The sequence below is a fragment of the Dryas octopetala genome, chromosome 9 (assembly GCF_963921425.1).
Source record: "Dryas octopetala chromosome 9, drDryOcto1.1, whole genome shotgun sequence".
In the NCBI taxonomy this organism is placed as follows: domain Eukaryota; kingdom Viridiplantae; phylum Streptophyta; class Magnoliopsida; order Rosales; family Rosaceae; genus Dryas; species Dryas octopetala.
The window spans coordinates 8,463,130-8,483,166 of NC_141374.1; the positions used below are offsets into that span (position 1 = coordinate 8,463,130).

At 35.5% G+C, this 20,037-nt stretch overlaps 3 protein-coding genes and 1 pseudogene across 3 annotated transcripts; all 4 read right to left on the reverse strand.

Annotated features, from left to right (window-relative positions):
• Window positions 1-308: 308 nt before the first annotated feature.
• Window positions 309-5,449, reverse strand: LOC147273682 (transcription factor IIIB). The gene is given in 5 exon segments (XM_086227764.1): window positions 309-552; window positions 554-760; window positions 3,145-3,255; window positions 5,016-5,175; window positions 5,313-5,449. Coding segments are annotated over 4 exon segments (465 nt in total). The 5' UTR covers window positions 5,133-5,175; window positions 5,313-5,449; the 3' UTR covers window positions 309-522.
• Window positions 5,450-6,032: 583 nt separating this feature from the next.
• On the reverse strand, window positions 6,033-8,399 carry LOC147273683 (disease resistance protein RGA2-like; annotated as a pseudogene).
• A 2,498-nt stretch (window positions 8,400-10,897) lies between these two features.
• LOC147273684 (bax inhibitor 1-like) lies at window positions 10,898-13,474 on the reverse strand. Its single transcript, XM_086256467.1, has 6 exons — window positions 13,289-13,474; window positions 12,414-12,557; window positions 12,202-12,293; window positions 11,635-11,821; window positions 11,355-11,510; window positions 10,898-11,164 (listed from the first exon to the last, which is right to left on the reverse strand). Exons 1-6 carry the CDS (start codon window positions 13,403-13,405, stop codon window positions 11,111-11,113), a joined length of 750 nt encoding a protein of 249 aa, XP_086112593.1. The 5' UTR covers window positions 13,406-13,474; the 3' UTR covers window positions 10,898-11,110.
• A 2,539-nt stretch (window positions 13,475-16,013) lies between these two features.
• LOC147273685 (bax inhibitor 1-like) lies at window positions 16,014-18,004 on the reverse strand. Its single transcript, XM_086227640.1, has 6 exons — window positions 17,888-18,004; window positions 17,423-17,566; window positions 17,215-17,306; window positions 16,474-16,660; window positions 16,199-16,354; window positions 16,014-16,067 (listed from the first exon to the last, which is right to left on the reverse strand). Exons 1-6 carry the CDS (start codon window positions 18,002-18,004, stop codon window positions 16,014-16,016), a joined length of 750 nt encoding a protein of 249 aa, XP_086083766.1.
• Between the last annotated feature and the right edge of the window lie 2,033 nt (window positions 18,005-20,037).

A 20,037-nucleotide genomic window follows, 5' to 3' on the forward strand; every position in this document is an offset into this window, starting at 1 on the left:
TTTTGCGATGAATGTGGATAATCTTGATATATATACATATATATATATATATATATTACATTGACTAACTCAATTATTATGATAGTGCATAAGGCCAACAATACAAAACTAGTGCTGGCTTAATGCCCGTCAAGTTTGGTAATTAGTGTCGATTATCGTTATAAGAAAGGGACGGTGATCCTATGCCATGTTTCCAAAACCAAATCCAATTGTTGTCAATTATTTTGGGTTTTTCTTTATTTTCTCTCCCAGAGTCATCTGCAATCATTTATCCTCCAAATCAGAGAAGTGTGTTACATGCCGCAGTGTAAATAAATACTTCTCCCCCAAAGTAGAGAAGTCAGTTTATAATCCAAAATGTAGTAAAACTAGTACACCAAGTAGTATTTCTCTTAAAAAACCCGCTATATATATATTCATATCAAAGCATGGTTAATCAAACAGCCAAAACTGATAATGCTCATACAGGAATAATCCTAAATCTAAATTATTAATTATTGCAAAATCATCTCAGCTAAGTTTTCATGGGGGAGGTGGTGGATGCTGGGTCTTGGATCGTGGGTCTCGGGTCTTGGTTCTTCTGGTTTGTGTCTATATGTGCCTCTGCTATTTTCTCTGCTTCAGCTTTCTCAAGCAAAGCCTGTTGATGCATGGCTGTCATCATTCGCTTCATTGTCTTCTCCTCTCCTTCAAGTTGCGTTTTCATTATTATCTCAGCCTCTTTGTCGATCGGCTTGAAGTAGTCTTCAATGGCAGCCTCCTGCACGTAAAACCAATTTTGTTAAGTTACATGAGCATCACAGACTTCATCAGGGGAAGCAAACAAAAAGATGGATATAAATAAACTAAATCAAAACAATGTAACATTTTTACATTGCAGAGATAAGTGTCTGATTAAAATCAACAGTAACTTTGGGGCATATGCTTTGTTTATTATGGCTGTTTGATAGCTTTGGGAATGTCATTGGTCTGTGTGACACCTCTTGTTATTCTTGGTGTCGGAACCTTCGAGCAAGGTTAAACATTTCTTTCTTGAGGTGAGAAAGAAGTAATACTAGAGACACCAACTATTATCCAAACTTTTAGTTACCAACATGAACAAACATAACATGGCAAATTTTTACTTAAAACTAGGCCATGCATAAACAAATGAAATACTGTCACATTAGTTGGGATTCAAAAAATTGAGATAATAGTTGGCGCCTTTAGTATTATTGAGTGGAAAAGATGTGCCCGTACATAATACAATGCCATTTTAATCTTGCCTATAGGTCTCCCCTTCCATGGACTCTAAGCCTAGTTATGTGGTGAAACCTACTCTGATACCAAATATAATGACTTATGGGAAGAACTTGCCTCTACACAACTGGCTTGTAAGGGAAGGTGCCCCGGAGCTTATACACTATCTCAAGATATTATATTTTTTCAATGTGGGACATTTAGGACATGACAATAGACTAGTTAAGTACACTCAAGGAATAAAATTTCAGATTTTGAGAAAATTTCAACGGAAATTTTGAAGATTTTTAAATTTCGACAAAACTTAGACGAAAATAACGGAAATTACTATTAAAATACGAAAATTTTGAATAAAACTTTACCATATGTTTATTTAACATATTATCTACTACATTGATAAAAAACATTGAAGAAACCAAATTATATGGTAGGTTTCATGTGATATGTGATATGTGATGAATATAATACGCGCTGGAGACAAATACTGTTTAATAAAATTAATATAATGAATAAATAAAATTACTATATTTTTTATACTCTATAATCTATACACTAAACCCTATACTTTATATGCCCTAATATTACATTAAACCCTATATACTCTATATTCTTTAAGATATGGTATAAGATATTAAAATTTATGCCCTTTAGAGTATTTTTAATTATTTTTTATATAGAAATGTATTATGATTTAGGGTTTAAAGATAACTAAACAAAATCCCAAAACAATCAAACGAAACCCCAAACCCTTTTTTTTCTTTCCAATTGCCCAAAGACCTTAAACCCTAATAAACCCTAAACTTTTTTTTTTTCTTTCCTTTTCTTTCGTTTTCTTTTTTTCTTCTTTCCTTCCTGGCTTCCACTTCTCGTGGGCGTGACCTTTCTTCTTCCTTTTTCTTTTTTTTTCCTTTCCTTTTTTTCTTCTTTCCTTCCTGGCAGCCTTCCACTTCTTCCCTTTCATTTCTATCTCTCCCAGCCGCCACTGCTATGCGACTCAGCATATGGCATATCATTGATATATCTATTTCTCTTCTCTCTCCTCTGGTCCTCCTTCTCCAGCGCCGATCTCTCTCTCCCAAGTCCCTCCCCGATCTGATTTTCTCCCTCACCGATCTCTTCTCTTTTCTCTCTTCCCTCTCCAATCATGTCGGTGCTGAGTTTGTAACTGCCAAGGAGAAGACAAACAGAAAAATGGCTGGGTTTGTTCCTCGGAGCGAAATTTTGGCGAAATTTCAAAAAATTCGATAATTTCGGCAAAATATTGGCGAAAAATTCATAAACTAGTGTTAAAATTTCCATACCCCTAAAAAACGAAATTTTACTCCTTGAGTACACCTCATATATGAAAATTTTTACATGTCCTAATGAGAGAGCATATGCCCCAAAATTCCCATTGATGCTTATTTTTATCACAAGGATACCTCTAGGATTGGAATATATAGGAGAATTCTCTAATGATGATGTCCTTATTTTAAGAAAGGACTGCATTATTTGACCCAACCCTGCAATATGTTCTCATGTTCAGAACTGTCTATTTTTTAGGTCCATTTTCAAGGATCATCCTTATACAAAATTAACTAAATTGGAAACTCTTTAGTCATCTAATTTGGTGAAATAAATAGACAAACATAGTGTTTCCCATACATATTATCATTATAATCATATGGCTAACAATTTCTAATTTGGCTAATTTATTTGAAGGGATGATCCTTGAAGGGAATCTGAAAAATGAAGAGATTGGATTATCACATTGTAGGGTGGGCCCAATAATGTGGTCCTTACTTTTCTTAAAATGAGGACATCATAGAGGTTGACTGTATATATGTGAACAGTAAGCAAAGTTTCAGAAGTTCTACTTATTTAATCTGTTGTCAAAAGGGGGCAGCATTGGCAATAAAAACTTACAGTTTCTTCAAGCTTTCTGTTTAAATTTTGCATCTCCTCAACCATTCGGCGAACCTCTGATAAAATAGCCTGCTCAGGGATCTTTCTTAAGGCTGCCTTCCGCTCTTGTGCCTGGAGAGAGAGGGAGAGAGGGAGAGAGTGAGTCAACCACTTTGAAAAGAAAAGAAATTAGTACTCAAAGTATTAAGGCAAGGAGTACCACAGCTAATGTGTAAATCATGCCTACTTAAAAGTGGTGAATGCTAAAACTGAATACGATAAAGAATTCGGGAGAGAAAAAGATAGTAATCAAAGTACGATATCCAATCTACGCTATTTGATGCTTATCAATGTAAGGTATCTAAATATAAGCCATTTCATGCTTGAACTAGAATCCCAATGCTTAATTCTTAGGATAGAATTCCATCAAAACTTGCTTTTATTGCATATATTTGAGAGTTCGGAAAGAGAACAATCATTCTGTTGCTGGAAGTAATTAAGTTGGGGAACACTTGACAGATTTAAAAAATTGATGAGTTCAATAATTTCCTACAAGTGCATTCTGACTTCATTAGGATTTTTCAACATAAATTGGATTGTTCTATTTGGTCCTCTACAATTAAAATTCCCCTTATTATGCTAAAGTGTTCTCTTATCACCGTCAAACAAGGAAACAGAAAGTAACCAGAGAAACAAAAAAGGAAGAATGAGCATTGAGCCAAGGGAGCAATTTATACAAATAAATAAATTCTGATTGAAAAAGTGGGGTAAATTTTTCTTCTCTGTCTCTGCCTCTCTCTCAATCCATTCGTTGGCAACATCAAGGGGACACACAATAGAGGAGAGAAGTTCTCAGGGCATTGTCATAGCCATTCATAAAGACACTTGAACAAGGTAAGCCTATGAGCAATCAACAAATCAAAGAAAGCCTATGCATTTTCACTTTCAGCATTAACCTCTATCACAAAGAGTCTTTTGGCACCATGAAATTATTTCACCATATCAAATAGCATCCAGAGTAAGAAGCAGAGGAAAACCCAAACAAAAACACTTATAAGAAAGTAGTACAAACAATGGGGGCATTATTAGGAAATAGTTTTAATTGTTTCTGAAAAATGAAGTTTAAAACGATAAAATGCATGGAAGAAAAACCACAATATGCACACCTCTGGCTTAGCAAGATAACGCAGGGCACTCGCAAATTTGGAATGTCAGATAAATAATGACATGATATTTGCACCTACATTTGTCCAACACAATTGTGGACACCTATGAAATGCATCTGCATTAATTTTTTTATGAAATCATCATTATATTGGGTGCACAATATAGACAGTCCTGATCAAATACGGATCTAAGTTAAGATCTAACTTCAGTACATGTATCTCAGCCATTTAGAACTGATACAGACAACTAAGATGCATGTACTTAGGTGGTTATTCGATTTGCTAAAAACCGAGGTAGTGTACGGTTCATTATAATGAACCATATAATGAACCTTTGAATGGGATGTGTCCATTCGCCCAAATGATAGATAATCATAATACCAATTGTATTCCTTATCAATTTTCCAATTCTTCCTATTCTACGCTCTAACTCTTTCTACATTCCATTCTTATTTTGACTATATTCCATTTCAACACTGATTGTATTCCATTCCAATGTTTCAAATCAACAACCAAACACTTACTTACAGATCAAATCACACTTTTTCTCATTCTAATAATCTCTTAACACCATGTCCATCATTTCACATCATTATTCAACAAAATCTGCATAAATTAAAAGGAAAAAAAAAAAACCAATGAATTTCACCAAAAGCTCATAAATTTTTGCATCAAGAACAATAAGAAAAAGTTAATTTTCCAAAAATCAAAGAAAATAAAGCTAACCTGTTTTAGACGCTGTTCAACCTGCAACCGAAAGGATCGGATTCTCCGTTCTTCATAGCCGGAAAGAACCCTCGCGTAAAATAGAACTTTTCTCCCAAATTCCAGTAACTTATTCATACTTGTTCACTTTCTCATTCACCTGATATCGCTTCGATTTCAGCTGCATCAGAATCACATTTCCTCTGAATTTAATCCCACTCAAGAGTGCGAATTTCATCCAAAACACAGAGTTTGAAATTCAATTTGTAAGAAGAAAAGCTAGAAATTAAAATCCTGAGAAATTGATATTTTTCTAACCTTTACATGTGGGAACAATGGCTGCTCCAATGGAGGTGCAAGCAGCTGGACAGGATTACTGGAATGGGATTGACTATTGAGAGAGAGTGAGAAGGAGTGGGGGTTGTTTGGTCGTCTATGGAGTATGGAACCTGTTCTGTTTGGATGTATATGGCGTCTTAGCTTTATGCAAACCACGGTTATGTGCTCTTCTATATCCAAACAAACATCCACACTTTCAAAACTATTGGGCCTTATTTGGGCTACTACTATTTCACTTTCTTGGGCTACTGTATTAACTTATGGGCTGCGTATATCCATATAGGTTGTGTAATGGGTTAATGGATTGGGTAATATTTTCAATGCGTCACAGAGGTATTAGCTACCAGATCATTTAGTTCTACTTCGGTTCACCTAAAAGATGTAACATGAGGGACAATTCATTTGAGGATAAGATTTATTTTAATAAATTATTGATTTTATAATTGTATTAAATTCAATCATTAATTGTCCCTTACAGGATAACAGGATGATTGTAAATTGTAACACAAAAAAGTTGAAACATGAAACCCAATAAGATTTACTTTGAAACCAAGAGCACAAAAGTTACACAAACCAAAGGAGTCCAATTATGTATGGTACTGGAAGTTATCAACATATTAATACATCATCTCACTTTCGAATTTATAAACACTCTCTTATTCTGCACTCCAATATCAAGACTCCAAATCCACAACTTGCTTAAACACATCCAACAGCCGCATGCTTTTTCATTCCAAAAGAATCTGCAATTGTTATACAAGTAAAAAACAGAAAAATGTTATTTCAAGACCTCGAATGCCTTCTCCTGACCCCATCAAATCAAGCTTTCTACAATTGATGATATTCAAAGTCTCTAATGCACTACAATAGTTCATGCATGGCAAGGACTCCAGATTTTCACAGCTTGTCAAATCCAACCTTCCAAGGTTCGTGAGAGAAGATTCCATTCCTTCACCAAAAGATATAAGATTTTTGCAGCTAGGCTTCCACAATTAGAGTTCGAAGAGAGGTGAGACGTGCAAATGATTTCGGAAAACACGTATGATTTATTGTTAAGGACAAGAACCTGAGGCTAATAAGGTTCCCAATGTCTTTGGGCAACTCCTCGAGTTTTTCACATCCCTCAAGTAACAAGGTCTGCAAATGTTGCAGCTTGCAGATGGATTCAGGAAGCTTTTCTATGTGCTTATTGCCTTTCAAGTTGAGATATCTCAAGTGACTCAAGTTACCAATGGAACTCGGAAGCACCGAAATAGTCCTCAAAAACTGAAGATCTAGCAATCGTAGGTACTTGAATCTGGAAATGCATGTTTTCCAAATATAATGACTGATGATTTCATCTTCCTCTATGTCATGAGAATAGAATGAACCATCAATATCTGTAATTAGAATGGTTCGCAGTTTGTCCAAATGGAGTAAGAATTGGTCTTCTTCCTCCAATTTCCTGGACAAGTCTTGTTGAGATATTGACATGTGTCGAACCTTTCTACAAGTATTAGAGGGAGAGGGACGGGAATTCGGAAACGAGCACTCTACCTGTGACACTTGGATCGCCAGATCATGAACTAAATCATGCATTTTAAATGTGGTTTGAAAGATGAAATATATCTCATCAACAATTTGAAAGAGAGATCGAGAACATAACTGCCTTATGTAGTCCAACCCTATCTCTTCAAACTCTGCTTGGTTTCCTTTGGAGGGCTCAAGGAAGCCTTGTGCCATCCAACATGAGATCAAATTTGTACTCATAAATTTGTAATCCTTTGGAAGAAGTGAACAAAAGGAAAAACAAAGTTTCAAGTAGGGTGGCAATGCATTGTAGCTTAATTTTAATGCAGGTAGAATGCCATGAGTATCGGGTTCCAATTTCCATATGTCATTATCTCTTACATGCAACCAATAATGTTCTTCCCTTTCCGAATAGAATAGACCCCCTAAGGTAGCTACTGCAAGAGGAACCCCTCCACACTTCTTCACAATATCTTCCCCAATTTTCATTAAGTTTGGATAGTTTTGCTCTTCTCCTTTCCTAAATGCAATGTTTTTGAATATAGACATACAGTCAGAATGGGGAAGACCTTGCAACTCATGCATGTAAGCAGAGCGCATAAGCGAAGCAACTGATTCATTGCGTGTTGTTACAATGATTTTACTGCCATTCGCTCCAACCTTCAACAACGAATTTAAAGAGTTCCATTTTCTAAGTGTAACTCCCATTGGTTGCTTATCCCAAACATCATCCAACACCAATAAAAATTTTACACCCCTCAAAGCTTTTTTCAACTCAATTTGCATTTGTTGCATACTTTCATGGTTGCCACATTTTTGGTTAGTTGCTATAGCAATAATATCACGAACCAATCTTTTATTATTGAAGTCGTCTGAGACACGTACCCACATTCCCAACCCAAAGGTACTCCTTATCATGTTATCATGGTACACCAATTTAGCAAGTGTAGTCTTTCCCAAACCACCTAACCCCGTAATGGAAATAACAGAAACACTCTCATCGTCACCAGTGTCCTGCAAAAGGTGGGCGATAATCTGTTCTTTATCCTTATCTCTTCCAATAGCATTTGGCACGTGCACGTCGACAGAGTAAGTTTCCCTCTCCGTGTACATGCCATGCCAATCTCCAGCTCGTTCAATGAGATCAAATTGAGATTTTTCAGCTGCAATTTTACCTAACCTTTCTCTGATAACTTTGATTCTGTGACCCATTTTAAAGCGAAACACGATTGAACTTGAACGTGAAAATAGACTGCATACCTTTCCTTTGATATTCCCTCGATTGGGCACTTGCATCTGCAACTCTTGAACTTCAAATTCATTGAGCACGTCATCTATATCATAGCAAACATCTTTGAGCTTTCCCAACCATTCGGTGAGCCTGGGATTCATGGTCTGCTTTTCCTCTGCATCCAGGAGCACATTTTTGATGGTTGATAAGGTTTCTTTGAGCTTGTGTAGCTCAACATTGACACCCCATACCAAACAAATTTCATGGTAAGCATGGGAAGCAAGCCTATCCAACACTTTCTCTGCAATGCTAAAGGGAAACTCCATGATGATTTTGGAGGAAAGAGAATTATGTTATGTGTGCAGTATGGTTGCTTAATTTGATAAATGGGAATTGGCAAAGTAATGATGAGCTAAACATGCATAATACGGCGGCCTTCTGTTTTGTTCTGGTGTTTTTTTTTTTTTTTTTTTTTGTTTGACAGCATTATAAGCTTTTTTTTTAATTTACTCTTTTAATGGCAAGTAAGCTTTGTTCGAATGAGGAATAAAACTTTGCAGAATTGTGAGGGAATGAGAGGAATAACACTTTCTCTTTTCTTTCTTCTTCTACATTCTTTTCCTGCAAACTAAGCAAGGCACAGCTTCTTTTCTTAGTTCTTGAGTTTCTTCTGTCTTTTTCTTTATTTTGTTGTTTAGATTTTGGGTCATTTGAAGCCCAAACGAGTTATTTTTACTCTAAAATCCACAAGTGAACCTGTTGATTTTGTCATTCCACAACTTTTCCCCACAATTTTATTAGGCACAAGGAATGCATATCCTTTTTCTTTGCTTGGTGCAAAAGTAAGTTTTATGTTCTTTATCCAAAAAAATAAAGTTTTGTGTTTGCTTGTAAATTCAGATCCTTTTTCCTTATCTATAGCTCTGTATGACAAAGAAGCTGCATTTTGCTACTTATTTTGATTCAGTGTTGCGTGGATTTTTTTTATTTTTTTTTATATTAATACAAGAGAATTTTTTTTTTTTTGCCATAATACAAGAGAATTGAAGTTACTAAAATCTTCAACAGGCTGGAAAATAGGATGCTGACATCAGGTCCCATACACTCCGCGGAGTTGGATAACTCCTTCACAACCTCAGAATCTCAGATGCATCTGTTTCAATCACAACTTGAGTGAATCTAGCCTCACAACAAAGCCTCAGCCCATATAGAATAGCTAAGAATTCCATTGTGGTAGGTGAAAAACACCCAAGCAAAGGCTGTGCCTCATTGTGAGGAGCTATGATGAATGAATTAGTTTATGGGAAACTTCATCAAATAACTATGTTTAATGTCAATGTTACTTTTTTAATCCTCTCCTTCCAAAACTAACAATTAGAGAGGCTGTTATTTACACACCTTTTTTCCTCTCATTACACACTTATTTTTCTTATTTATTAAATTATAATTCTAATCTCTAATCCAAATGATTATAATACCCTCACTAAATCTCAGAACAGCAAAAAACCTTTTAAATATATACCCAAACAGAGACGGATAGTAGGCAAGGTTGAGGTGGGCTAGCCCACCTCATTTTTTTTCTTACCCAAGCCCATTATGCATATATTTCACCCCAGCCCACTATGCGTATGTTTTACCTCAGTCCACTATACATATAATTCATAATTGAAATCAATATTATTTTGATCCCATATTATACACTTGTATCAATTTGATTCTTAAGCTTCTAATTTGAAAAATTAAGGACCCTAACTTTTTCAAATTAAAAGTATGAGAACCAAACTGATACAAGTGTAATAGTCTAAAGATCAAAATGATATTGATCCCTTCATAATTTCATATCCAAAAAATAATTTCAACCCATTTCTCTTCTAAAATGATTTTATCATATTTGGATTAAACAAAAGCTTCTTTTACTCAAAGTGACACCTGCAAGGTGAGCTTTCCTCTCTGTTTTTTTGGACTGGTTCTCTAGCTCATGTAAATGACGAGTTAAGGACCAACAAATCCATCATGGTCCCAATGAATCCACGTGAAGTGAAAATGGAATTGAATCTTCAATTGTTAAATTTTTTAACCTTCATTTATTTATTTTTCTTATACAGTGAAAATGTTAATTGATATATATATATATATATATATATATGATTTGTGGCAACTTGCACTCCCAGCAACAGAGAATCCCAACACTGAAGTTGAACCTTTTTATTTGTGGCCAGATTTGAGTTGAAATTAATTATATAATGTTTAGGCTGTTCAACGGGTCTAAGGTTGTACGGTTTGTTATGTTTTAATACCCGAACAATAAAATTTATCACCTTCTTCAAATTTTTATAGGCGTGTTAGAATACCAACTTTCACGTGAGATTTTGTGCAGAGGTATGCGTAGCTAGAATGACAAATTGCAAATTAAAGTTTGAGAATGTGACGTGTGATAATTCTGCAATAAATCAACTCTTAAAAATGTAAATAGATTAGACATGCGATAATTCTGCAAATCTCAGTTGATGTTACAATATTTTAGGTTGGGAAAAAAAATATTAGTGGCTCCAATATTATTATCTTCTATATGTTCCATGCAAAGGGCAAGGGGGGGAACTGCAAACAATCAAATCTGAGATGATACTTGATTAGAACATAACTTTGGTTTCTTTTAGGTCAAGGGCAAAGAGCTCAGAAAGCTTTGTTATGATCAGAAGATGGAATATGCGAACCCTGTATCATACAATTAAATTCCACCATTCAGAACATAATTTCATCCAATTAAATTTCCAAGTTCCTCACTGATTCAGTCATCTCCATCACACAACTCGGCAATGGACAATTTATTAAAAGAAAGCAGAAAACTTGTCATGGTATTAAACTGGATTTCAGAACATGTGACAACAGCAAAACTAGACAACAGTCTACCACCCACACAAAATATTAACATTGATTTTGTTTTTACGTCTGATGTAAAAAAATACTATAGTATAGACAAAGTCATTTGATTTTTTGCATTGGGTGGCACCAATGCCCATCTTTCGCCTGAAAAACCTCAAGCATTCCTTCTCTTCTTCTTCTTCTCATTCTTCTCAGCTGAGTTCTGCAACTGCATGAAGAAGCCATCATTTAGTTATCAGATCAATTTAGCTTCATAAACTAAACTTCTCGCTCATCTTTCAAAATAGAAATAGCTTTTCAAGTACAATAAGAGAGCACTTGAGAAACAATTGTCGTAACTAGGATGATAAAGAACAAGACCAGGAGGAGACTTGTTATAAAGCATATAGAAAACTTACCATGATGACCAATATACGAACAAAAACAGCAACAAAGTCAGTGAAAAGGGTCAGGGCATGCTTCACATAGTCAAGATCACCAAAGTGTGCTTTCTCAATCATTTCCTGAGTGTCAACCACCATGTAGCCCACAAAAACAAGAAGCCCAAAGTACAACTGCATGCATGTACCAATAAACAAAAACAGCATAAGTTTTAACTGCAAATAGCTCCCTATCTTGGCTTTAAGTGACCAAAGCATAAGATAACAATGTCACATTAGTAATTGATAATTCCCTCACCTCGAACTTAAAAAGAGCCGTGGAGCCCCCAAAGATGGAAGAAGCAAGCTGCAACCAGAGGAGAATGGACAAGCCAGAAGAAAGCAAGCCCCCCAGATAGAGGTATTCCCGGCGCCTTGCCAACATGGCTGCTGCTGAGAAACAACCAAAGGCCAGAGCTGTTCCCCCAAAAGCACTGATCAGGATGCTGGCACAAAGGAAAAGAAAACAAAAAATCAGCAAGCTATTTTAAAATCTAACTGGCCAAGCAGGAAACACTCATTCACCAATAAACAGATGTTTATCGAATATATCACATTATTTTAACCCAAAATGCTAAACTACAGTTACAAAATTTATTACTCTCAGGTGCATTTTTTCAAAGGAAAAAGACTAAGGACCAAACAAGGCCATAGAAGTACTATACATTGCACATGAATGGGTTAACACAACTGCACTTTAAAAACCCAAGTTGCCATTATTGTATGGGGTACTCACAGATAAGCATGCAGTTTGAGTACGCAACTTGACGTTATATTACTTTTAAATAAACAATACAGTAGCTAGCACCTAATTACGGGCATGTACCTTGGGTCAATCTCAATGGCCAGATCAATCAACGGGCCAACAGTAGCGCCCTCAAATGCCGCAGCCGCCATCAGTAGAGAAACTCTCTTTTTCTGTTCCACATTAATACACAACAATCCAATACAGAAAACCAAATTAAAACAACTGGGAAACACAAAATATACATAAATATAATTGCAGGAAATTAAAAAAAGCTCATTGATAAACCTTACCTCTTCATGGGGAGGGGTGGCGAGTAACCAGACCATACATCCCACACAGGCAAGAGTTGTTAAAATGCCTCCAATGTTCCATATAACATGCAGGTAGGCTCCAGCAGCAGACGCAACAAGAGCACAGCATAAGGTGAGATAGACCTGCAAAATTAAGAGAACAATCAGGAAATCAAAATGGTACACCGTATAATCATAACCCTTTTTTATAGGTATCGACAAGGAACCCATATGAGCCAAGCCAACACTACAGCAATTGAGGTTCAACACTACAACTTAAAATTAGAATCTAAAAAGCATCTAAATCTGTTTTTAGGTTTCTAATCTTTATTTCAAAAACCAATATATATGTGTGTGTTGTTTCCTTTGCATCTCTGCCTCCTTCCTTAATTTTCTATAAGAGAAAACAAAAGGCAAAAACATTTCTACGTCATGACCACAGAAGATGAATTTCTCGATGTGTCTCTCTTTTTATTTTTCCTTTGTTAACAACAATATTCTCTGTAACCAGAAGGTCCAGACAATCGAAAATTCAGTCAAGAATTCAAATAAAGAATTCAACCCTAACGAAACCCTAGATATCAAAATCAATACGTCCAGTACGATATTCTCAGCACAGACGCATAATAATCAGAAAGATCAACGAAACGAAGGTGAACAAAACCGTAAAGGCTCTCTCACACCATACGTAAAGGTGATGAACAAACCGACAAGCAATCATATTCTTATTTTCTCCAAACGAGAGTGAAATTGCTGAGTCTAACATAGAAAACATGCAAGAAAATCAGATTCATATTTCTCTTCTTCCTAAACTTTCTCGCTAACCAAACACGACCCAAACGAGAGTGAAATTCATTTGCGAGAAAGATTGTTACCAGTTTGAGATGATTCTGAACGATCGGAGAGATCTGACGGAAGTTCTTGAGGGAATCGTAGGTCCAGCGGTTTCGTGCAGAGGATTGGGAATCGAAGAAAGACGAGAAGGAGTCCATATCGCTTTGATTCGCTTCGCTGAGAGGAAATTGCTGAGAATGTGAAAACTGAAAGAGGGAGAAATTGGGGATGCGGAATTTATAGCGACTCGGGCGAGGGGACTTCGTTCCCGGAACTTGGTGCGAAACTTCTAGTTCTAGGTGTTGTATGACTAAATTGCCCTTGACTACAAAAAGAAACTTCTAGGTGTTGTAAATGCCCGACAAAAACTTCTAGGTGTTGTATGACTAAATTGCCCTAATAAAGGAATATTTCCAGGAAAAAAAAAAAAGAAACTTCTAGTCTTCTAGTTCTAGGTGTTGTATGACTAAAATATCCTTCACTAAAGAAAAACAAAGAAAAACTTTAGGTGTTGTATTCCAAAAAAAGGAAAAAGGTTGTATGACAAGTTGTATTTGACAGAGGAGACAATCTCCCCTGTGACAAAAATAAGGGGCCGATCGGACAATCCAAGGGACAAAAAATCTCTTCAAATTTGAAAATTTGTATAAGATAAAGTATAAAAGTATAGATGTCATTATATTATCAGTAATGCTACACTTACCACATTTTTGTACCACAATTTCATACCATCTTACATGATATTCATACATTGGACACTACAAATTAAAAAATAAAACCTAAAAAAGAAAAATGAAATACTCTTCCAATAAAGTAATGACACATCAGGTGGGATACAAATATGGAAAAAAAAATGTGGGACAACTAGCATTATTGTTATATTATTTGATTGAGATAACAAGTTCAAATTATGGGTCAAATTCAAATTACAGTCAATCTCACTTCACCACCTAAAAAAAATTTGTAACAGTTTACCACCTGAATTAAAAATTTGTTGCAATGTATCACCTCTAGCTCATTTTTTCTAAATTGTTGTTGAAAAAAAATGTGTTTTTGTCTTTTCAAGTTAGTTCATATTATGTCAAAGTGGGTAAAATATAAAAAAAAAAAAACCATTATTATTCTAACAATAGGAACTTAAAAAAGATCAAAACACCCTTATTTTTAATAAAAGTTTAGACAAAATGAGAAAGAGATAGGTACATTGCAACAAATTTTTAATTCAGATGGTAAACTAGCACAATTTTTTTTTAGGTGGTGAAGTGAGATTAACCCCAATATTTAGATGGGTAAAATGTAAAAAAGTCTTGTCTTTAAAATAATTATAACTGTGTGACCATGTATAATTGTTCAATATTTAGATTTTTGTTTAGAAAGATTACCATGCAAAAGGTTTTCTCTTTTGATGTTTAAAATTTTTTCCAATATTATAAATAGAAATACTAAGCAAATAGCTAATTTCGTTTGTTCTTGCTTTCGTAGTTTCGTGTATGTTATTTTACATATTTCCCGCTAAGAGAGGACAGAAGGGGAAACTGCAAGCAATAAAATCCAGTATACTTGATTAGACAATAACTTTGATTTTTCGTTTAATGAGGGCCCTTAGTGTTGAGAGTAATGTGGAGCAATGTCCCACATCGAAAAACTAGAGCTTAGCATATGTGCTTATAAGTCTTGGGCCTCTCCACCCATTGCCAATTGGTTTTGGGTTGGATGCTCTAATTCTATCATGGTATCAGAACTTGGTTATCCGCGTGTAAGGTTCAACGGCTACACGTGCTCCCACGTCACCCAATACAATTTGTTCACGTGTAAGGCTTAAAATATCGTCACACGTGCGTGGGGCGTGTTGAGAGTAATGTGGAGCAATGTCTCACATCGGAAAACTAGAGTTTAGCATATGTGCTTATAAGTCTTGGGCCTCTCCACCCATTGCCAATTAGTTTTGGGTTAGATGCTCTAATTCTATCATGGTATTAGAGCTTGGTTATCCGCGTGTAAGGCCCAACGGCCACACGTGCTCCCACGTCACCCAATACAATTTGTTCACGTGTAAGGCTCAAAATATCGCCACACGTGCGGGGGCGTGTTGAGAGTAATGTGGAGCAATGTCCCACATCAGAAAACTAGAGCTTAGCATATGTGTTTATAAGTCTTGGGGCTCTCCACCCATTGCCAATTAATTTTGGGTTGGATGCTCTAATTCTATCACTTAGTCCCCTCACAAAGTTTTCTTTTGATTAGAACATGGAATTTGTGAGCCCTTTATCATACTATGAGACCCTCAGTGCATTCATTCGACCATTGAGGACATTGCCTCAACAACATCCAATTAAAACTCATTGAGTTTTGTCCATTGCTTTAACTGTGTAGCCAGTGTCAACAATTCATTACAGGAGAGCAGAAATGAACTTGTCATGAAATTAAACTAAAACTGGATCTCAAAAACATGTAGGAACAGTAATCACAAGTGAGCAGAAATCACAACTGTGTAGCCAGTGTCAACAATTCATTACAGGAGAGCAGAAATGAACTTGTCATGAAATTAAACTAAAACTGGATCTCAAAACATGTAGGAACAGTAATCACAAGTGAGCAGAAATGAGCTTGTCATGATGTTAAAGTTAAACTCTACAATCACCATCATCATATCAGTCTACCACAAAAAGTAGGTAGGGAATATTAACAAGGATTTTGTTTTAAGGTCAGGTCAGGTAGAAACTCTATAGACAGTATTTGATTTTTGAATTGCATTGCATGGCATCATCAGTCCTTCCTTTTCTTCTTCTTCTTCTCATTCTTCTCAGATGAGTTCTTCAGCTGCATAAAGATTAAACAGTGATCATTTAGTTACTAATATTTGAAATGGATATTAATAGTAGCTTAATAAGAGAGCACCACCTAAGAAACAATAGTCAAAGCTAGATGATAAAAGCATTTAGCAAACCCACCATGAGGATCAGTATACGGCGAAAAACAGCAGCAAAGTCGGCGAAAAGGAACAGGGCGTGCTTCACATAGTCCAGATCACCCTGGTATGCCCACTCAATCATTTGCTGAGTATGAACTACCATGTAGCCCACAAAAACCATAATCCCAAAATACAACTACATACACCAATAAAGAAAAACAGCATAAGTGAACTGAAAACAGCTCCCTATTTCAGTTTTAAACAGACCAAAGCACAAGATAACAATGTCAAATTAGTAATTGATGATTCCCTCACCTCGAACTTGTAAAGAGCTGTGGAACCCTCAAAGATAGCAGAAGCCAACTCCATCCAGAAGAGAATGGACAAGCCAGAAGAAACCAAGCCCCCCAGGTAAAGGTATTCTCTGCGCCTTGCCAACAGTGCTGCTGCTGAGAAGCAGCCAAACGCCAGAGCAGTGCCAACAAACGCACTGACCAGGATGCTGGGTCAAAAGAAGAGAAAAAAAGAAATCAGCGTAACTGGCAAGCAGAAAACACAAAACATTCCCTAAAGTAGAAAATAAGAAAACAAATGTTAAAACCAGATATATCACATAATTTGAACCCAATTTGCAAAACCGAAGAAACTTCTCTATTGCTATCAGGTGCATTACAAAACGGAAAAAGACAAATGGCCGAATAGGGACATTTATTTTTGGTAAATCAACAAGGTAATTTATATCTTAATAAAGCAAAAGCATTATACAAAGCACATTGGGGGGGGGGGGGGGGGGGTGTTGCAGTCTAAAAACATAACTTCCCATAATTGTTTGGTGTAAAGAATAAATATTCTAGCAAAAGAAACTTGAACATTAAATAATCACTGTTGAACAAACACAACAGCTAGCACATAATGGCAGAGAACATTGCAGCTTAAAACCTTAAGTTCCCATAATTGTATGGTGTAAATATTAAATATCCTAGCAAAAGAAACTTGAACATTAAATAATTACTGTTGAATAAAGAGTACAGCTAGCACCTAATAACAGGCATGTACCTTGGGTTAACCTCAATGGCCTGATCAATCAAAGGACCCATACAAGCCCCCATCAAGGCAGCTATCGCTATCATTAGACAAACCCTCTTTTTCTGTTCAACATTAAAACACAACAATCCAATACAGAAAAACAGATTTAAAAAACTGTGAAAACAAAATATAAATATTATTGCACGAAGTTAAAGAAAGATCATTCAATAAACCTTACCTCTTCATGGGGAGGGGTAAAGATTAACCAGACACAACATCCCATAAGGGCAAGAGTTGTCAAAAGGCCTCCAATGTTTAATAGAAGATGCAGGTAAGCTCCGGCAGCTAAAGCAACGAGAGCACAACATAAGGAGAGGTAGACCTGCAAAATTAAGAGATTTAATCTGTAAATAAAAAATGTACCCCATCTTATCATAACCCTTTGCTATGGGTTTGAACAAGGAAACCATATGAGCCAAGCCAACAATCTGGCAATTGAGGTTCAACCGATACAACCAGCACGATTTTCTCAGCACAAACATACAATCAGAAGGATCACCTACATTGCTCAGTCGAACACACAAACATGCAAGAAAATCATACTCACATAACCACATTTTGTCTTCTTCCTAAACTTTCTCGGCAACCAAACACATTCGAAACGAGAGTAAAATTCTTTTCCGAGAAAGAAAGATTGTCTTACCAGCTTGAGATGATTCTGAACAGCAGGAGAGATCTGGCGGAAGTTCTTGAGGGAATCGAAGGTCCACCGGTTTCTTGCGGAGGATTGGGAGTCGAAGAAAGACGAGAAGGAGTCCATCGCTTTGAATCGCTTCGCAGAGAGAAAATGGAGGGAAAATTTGCTGAGAAAGTGAAAACTGAAAGAGGGAGAGTTTGAGGGGTGTGGAATTTATAGGGGTCTCGGGTGAGGGGATTTTGTTCCCGCGAACTTGGTAACGAAGATTCTAGGTGTTGTATTACTAAATTGCCCTTGGATAATGGAGGATCCATACCTTTTTCTCCCTATTTATGCAATGAGATCAATAAATTTTGACTTTTTTACATTTTATCTATTAAAGTTTAGGTTCGATCTTACTTCACCACCTAAATAATAATCATGTAAATTTAAAACCTAAATTAAAAATTTATTCTAATATACCACCAATGGTTCATTCCATCTAAAATTTTGTTAAAAGTAAGAGTTTTTTTTTTTTTTTTTTTCAAGTTTATGTTCTTAGAAACATATGACATTTTTACACTCTACCTGCTTTCTAACAAAAGAAATCCTACTTGAAAATTCAAAAAAACCTTTTTTTAACATAATTTTTAAACGGAATGAGCCAATGTGGTAGATTGCAACAAAATTAAGTGATGAAGTGAGATCGAACTCAAAATTTAGATGGGTAAAGTGTAATAAAGTCATAAATTTTTGCCTTTGAACTGAAAACATAATGAACTTATTCTAATGTTTTTTTTTTGTTTATATATGTTTTTTTGGAAAATATATATAATATAAAAAAGGAAAACATATATGTGATTTTAAAAGTTCTTATATAAAATAGGCTTATGTGCTTTGGGTACTTTTGAGTGAATAAAATACCAAATGGGGATTGATTAAAGATTGTTATATAATTAAAATATTTGGTGCTGTAAAAGTGAAAAAAACAAGAGGACTGAAATATTTGAATGAGAAAAATCTTGATTATAAGATGAACTAAATTGTATTATTTTACATAGAGAGTTGTCTATGTGTCAAAGAGTTGAATCACTATAGTGTTGCATTACTATGTTATTTGTAACAGGTGCATCATCGAATTAGTTACGGACATTTTAGTCTCCTTATTCATGTACTAGACATGTGACATGATTTAGATTCACAGTAATTTACACTTCCACAATACAATTTATATTGTTTTTACATTTTGCTAGAAATGGTCATATGGGTTATGTCTAATTTGTTTTTCTTTATGATTTTTTTTCCCAACATATAATCATATTAATAAGTTGACCATATTAATAGGTTAACCAAATGTTGTATTTCAAATTTATTCTAAAATATCACCTTAAACTTAATAAGAAAATAATAACTAGTATTTTGGATGGTGCCAAACGTGAGTTGGGTACTACCGGAATTTCATCTTTAGCAAGTCATAGAGGGGCATTTAGGGAAAAAAAAAAATAAAGATGGTCCTAAAGGATTCTTGGATAGAGCTCCTATTTGCACACCTTTTTTTTTTTTTTTTTTTTCTTTTTGCACTCACTTTTCTCCTATACACCTCCTATCATTTTTTAAAATATAAATTTTTTTTTAACACACCCCTCTCATTACTAAAATACTCTCAATCTCATTAATCTTACCAAATTTCTCTTACACACCTCACCCAATCTATTCAAACAATACATACACACTCAACCTTTTCAGACAATACACACCTTCACCTCCAACCTCACTCCCACCTAATCCTAGCCAAGAACACACCCATGTATACCAACATCATCATTGGAGCGGTCACCACCGTCGTCAACTCACTACTGTTAATCCGCCGTTGATGGTCTCACCACCTTACTACAACACCGTAGCCATTGTTGTCAACTCATAGTTATGCCTTAAGCTAAATTATTTTAATTTATATGCAAATCTAGGTTTTTTTTATCAAATTTAAATTGGTTAATCCATCCCAAGATATATATATATTTTTTCTGTTTGAGTTAATTTGGAGTGCGGGTTTTCTAGGTTTCAAGATTGAAATTTCGAGTTTGAGTTATAAGGTTTCGCATGTCGTTCGGCACTGGTCTACTGAACATTTCGGTTTCGTTTGGTAGTAAGCTACCGAACATTTTGATTTCGTTCGG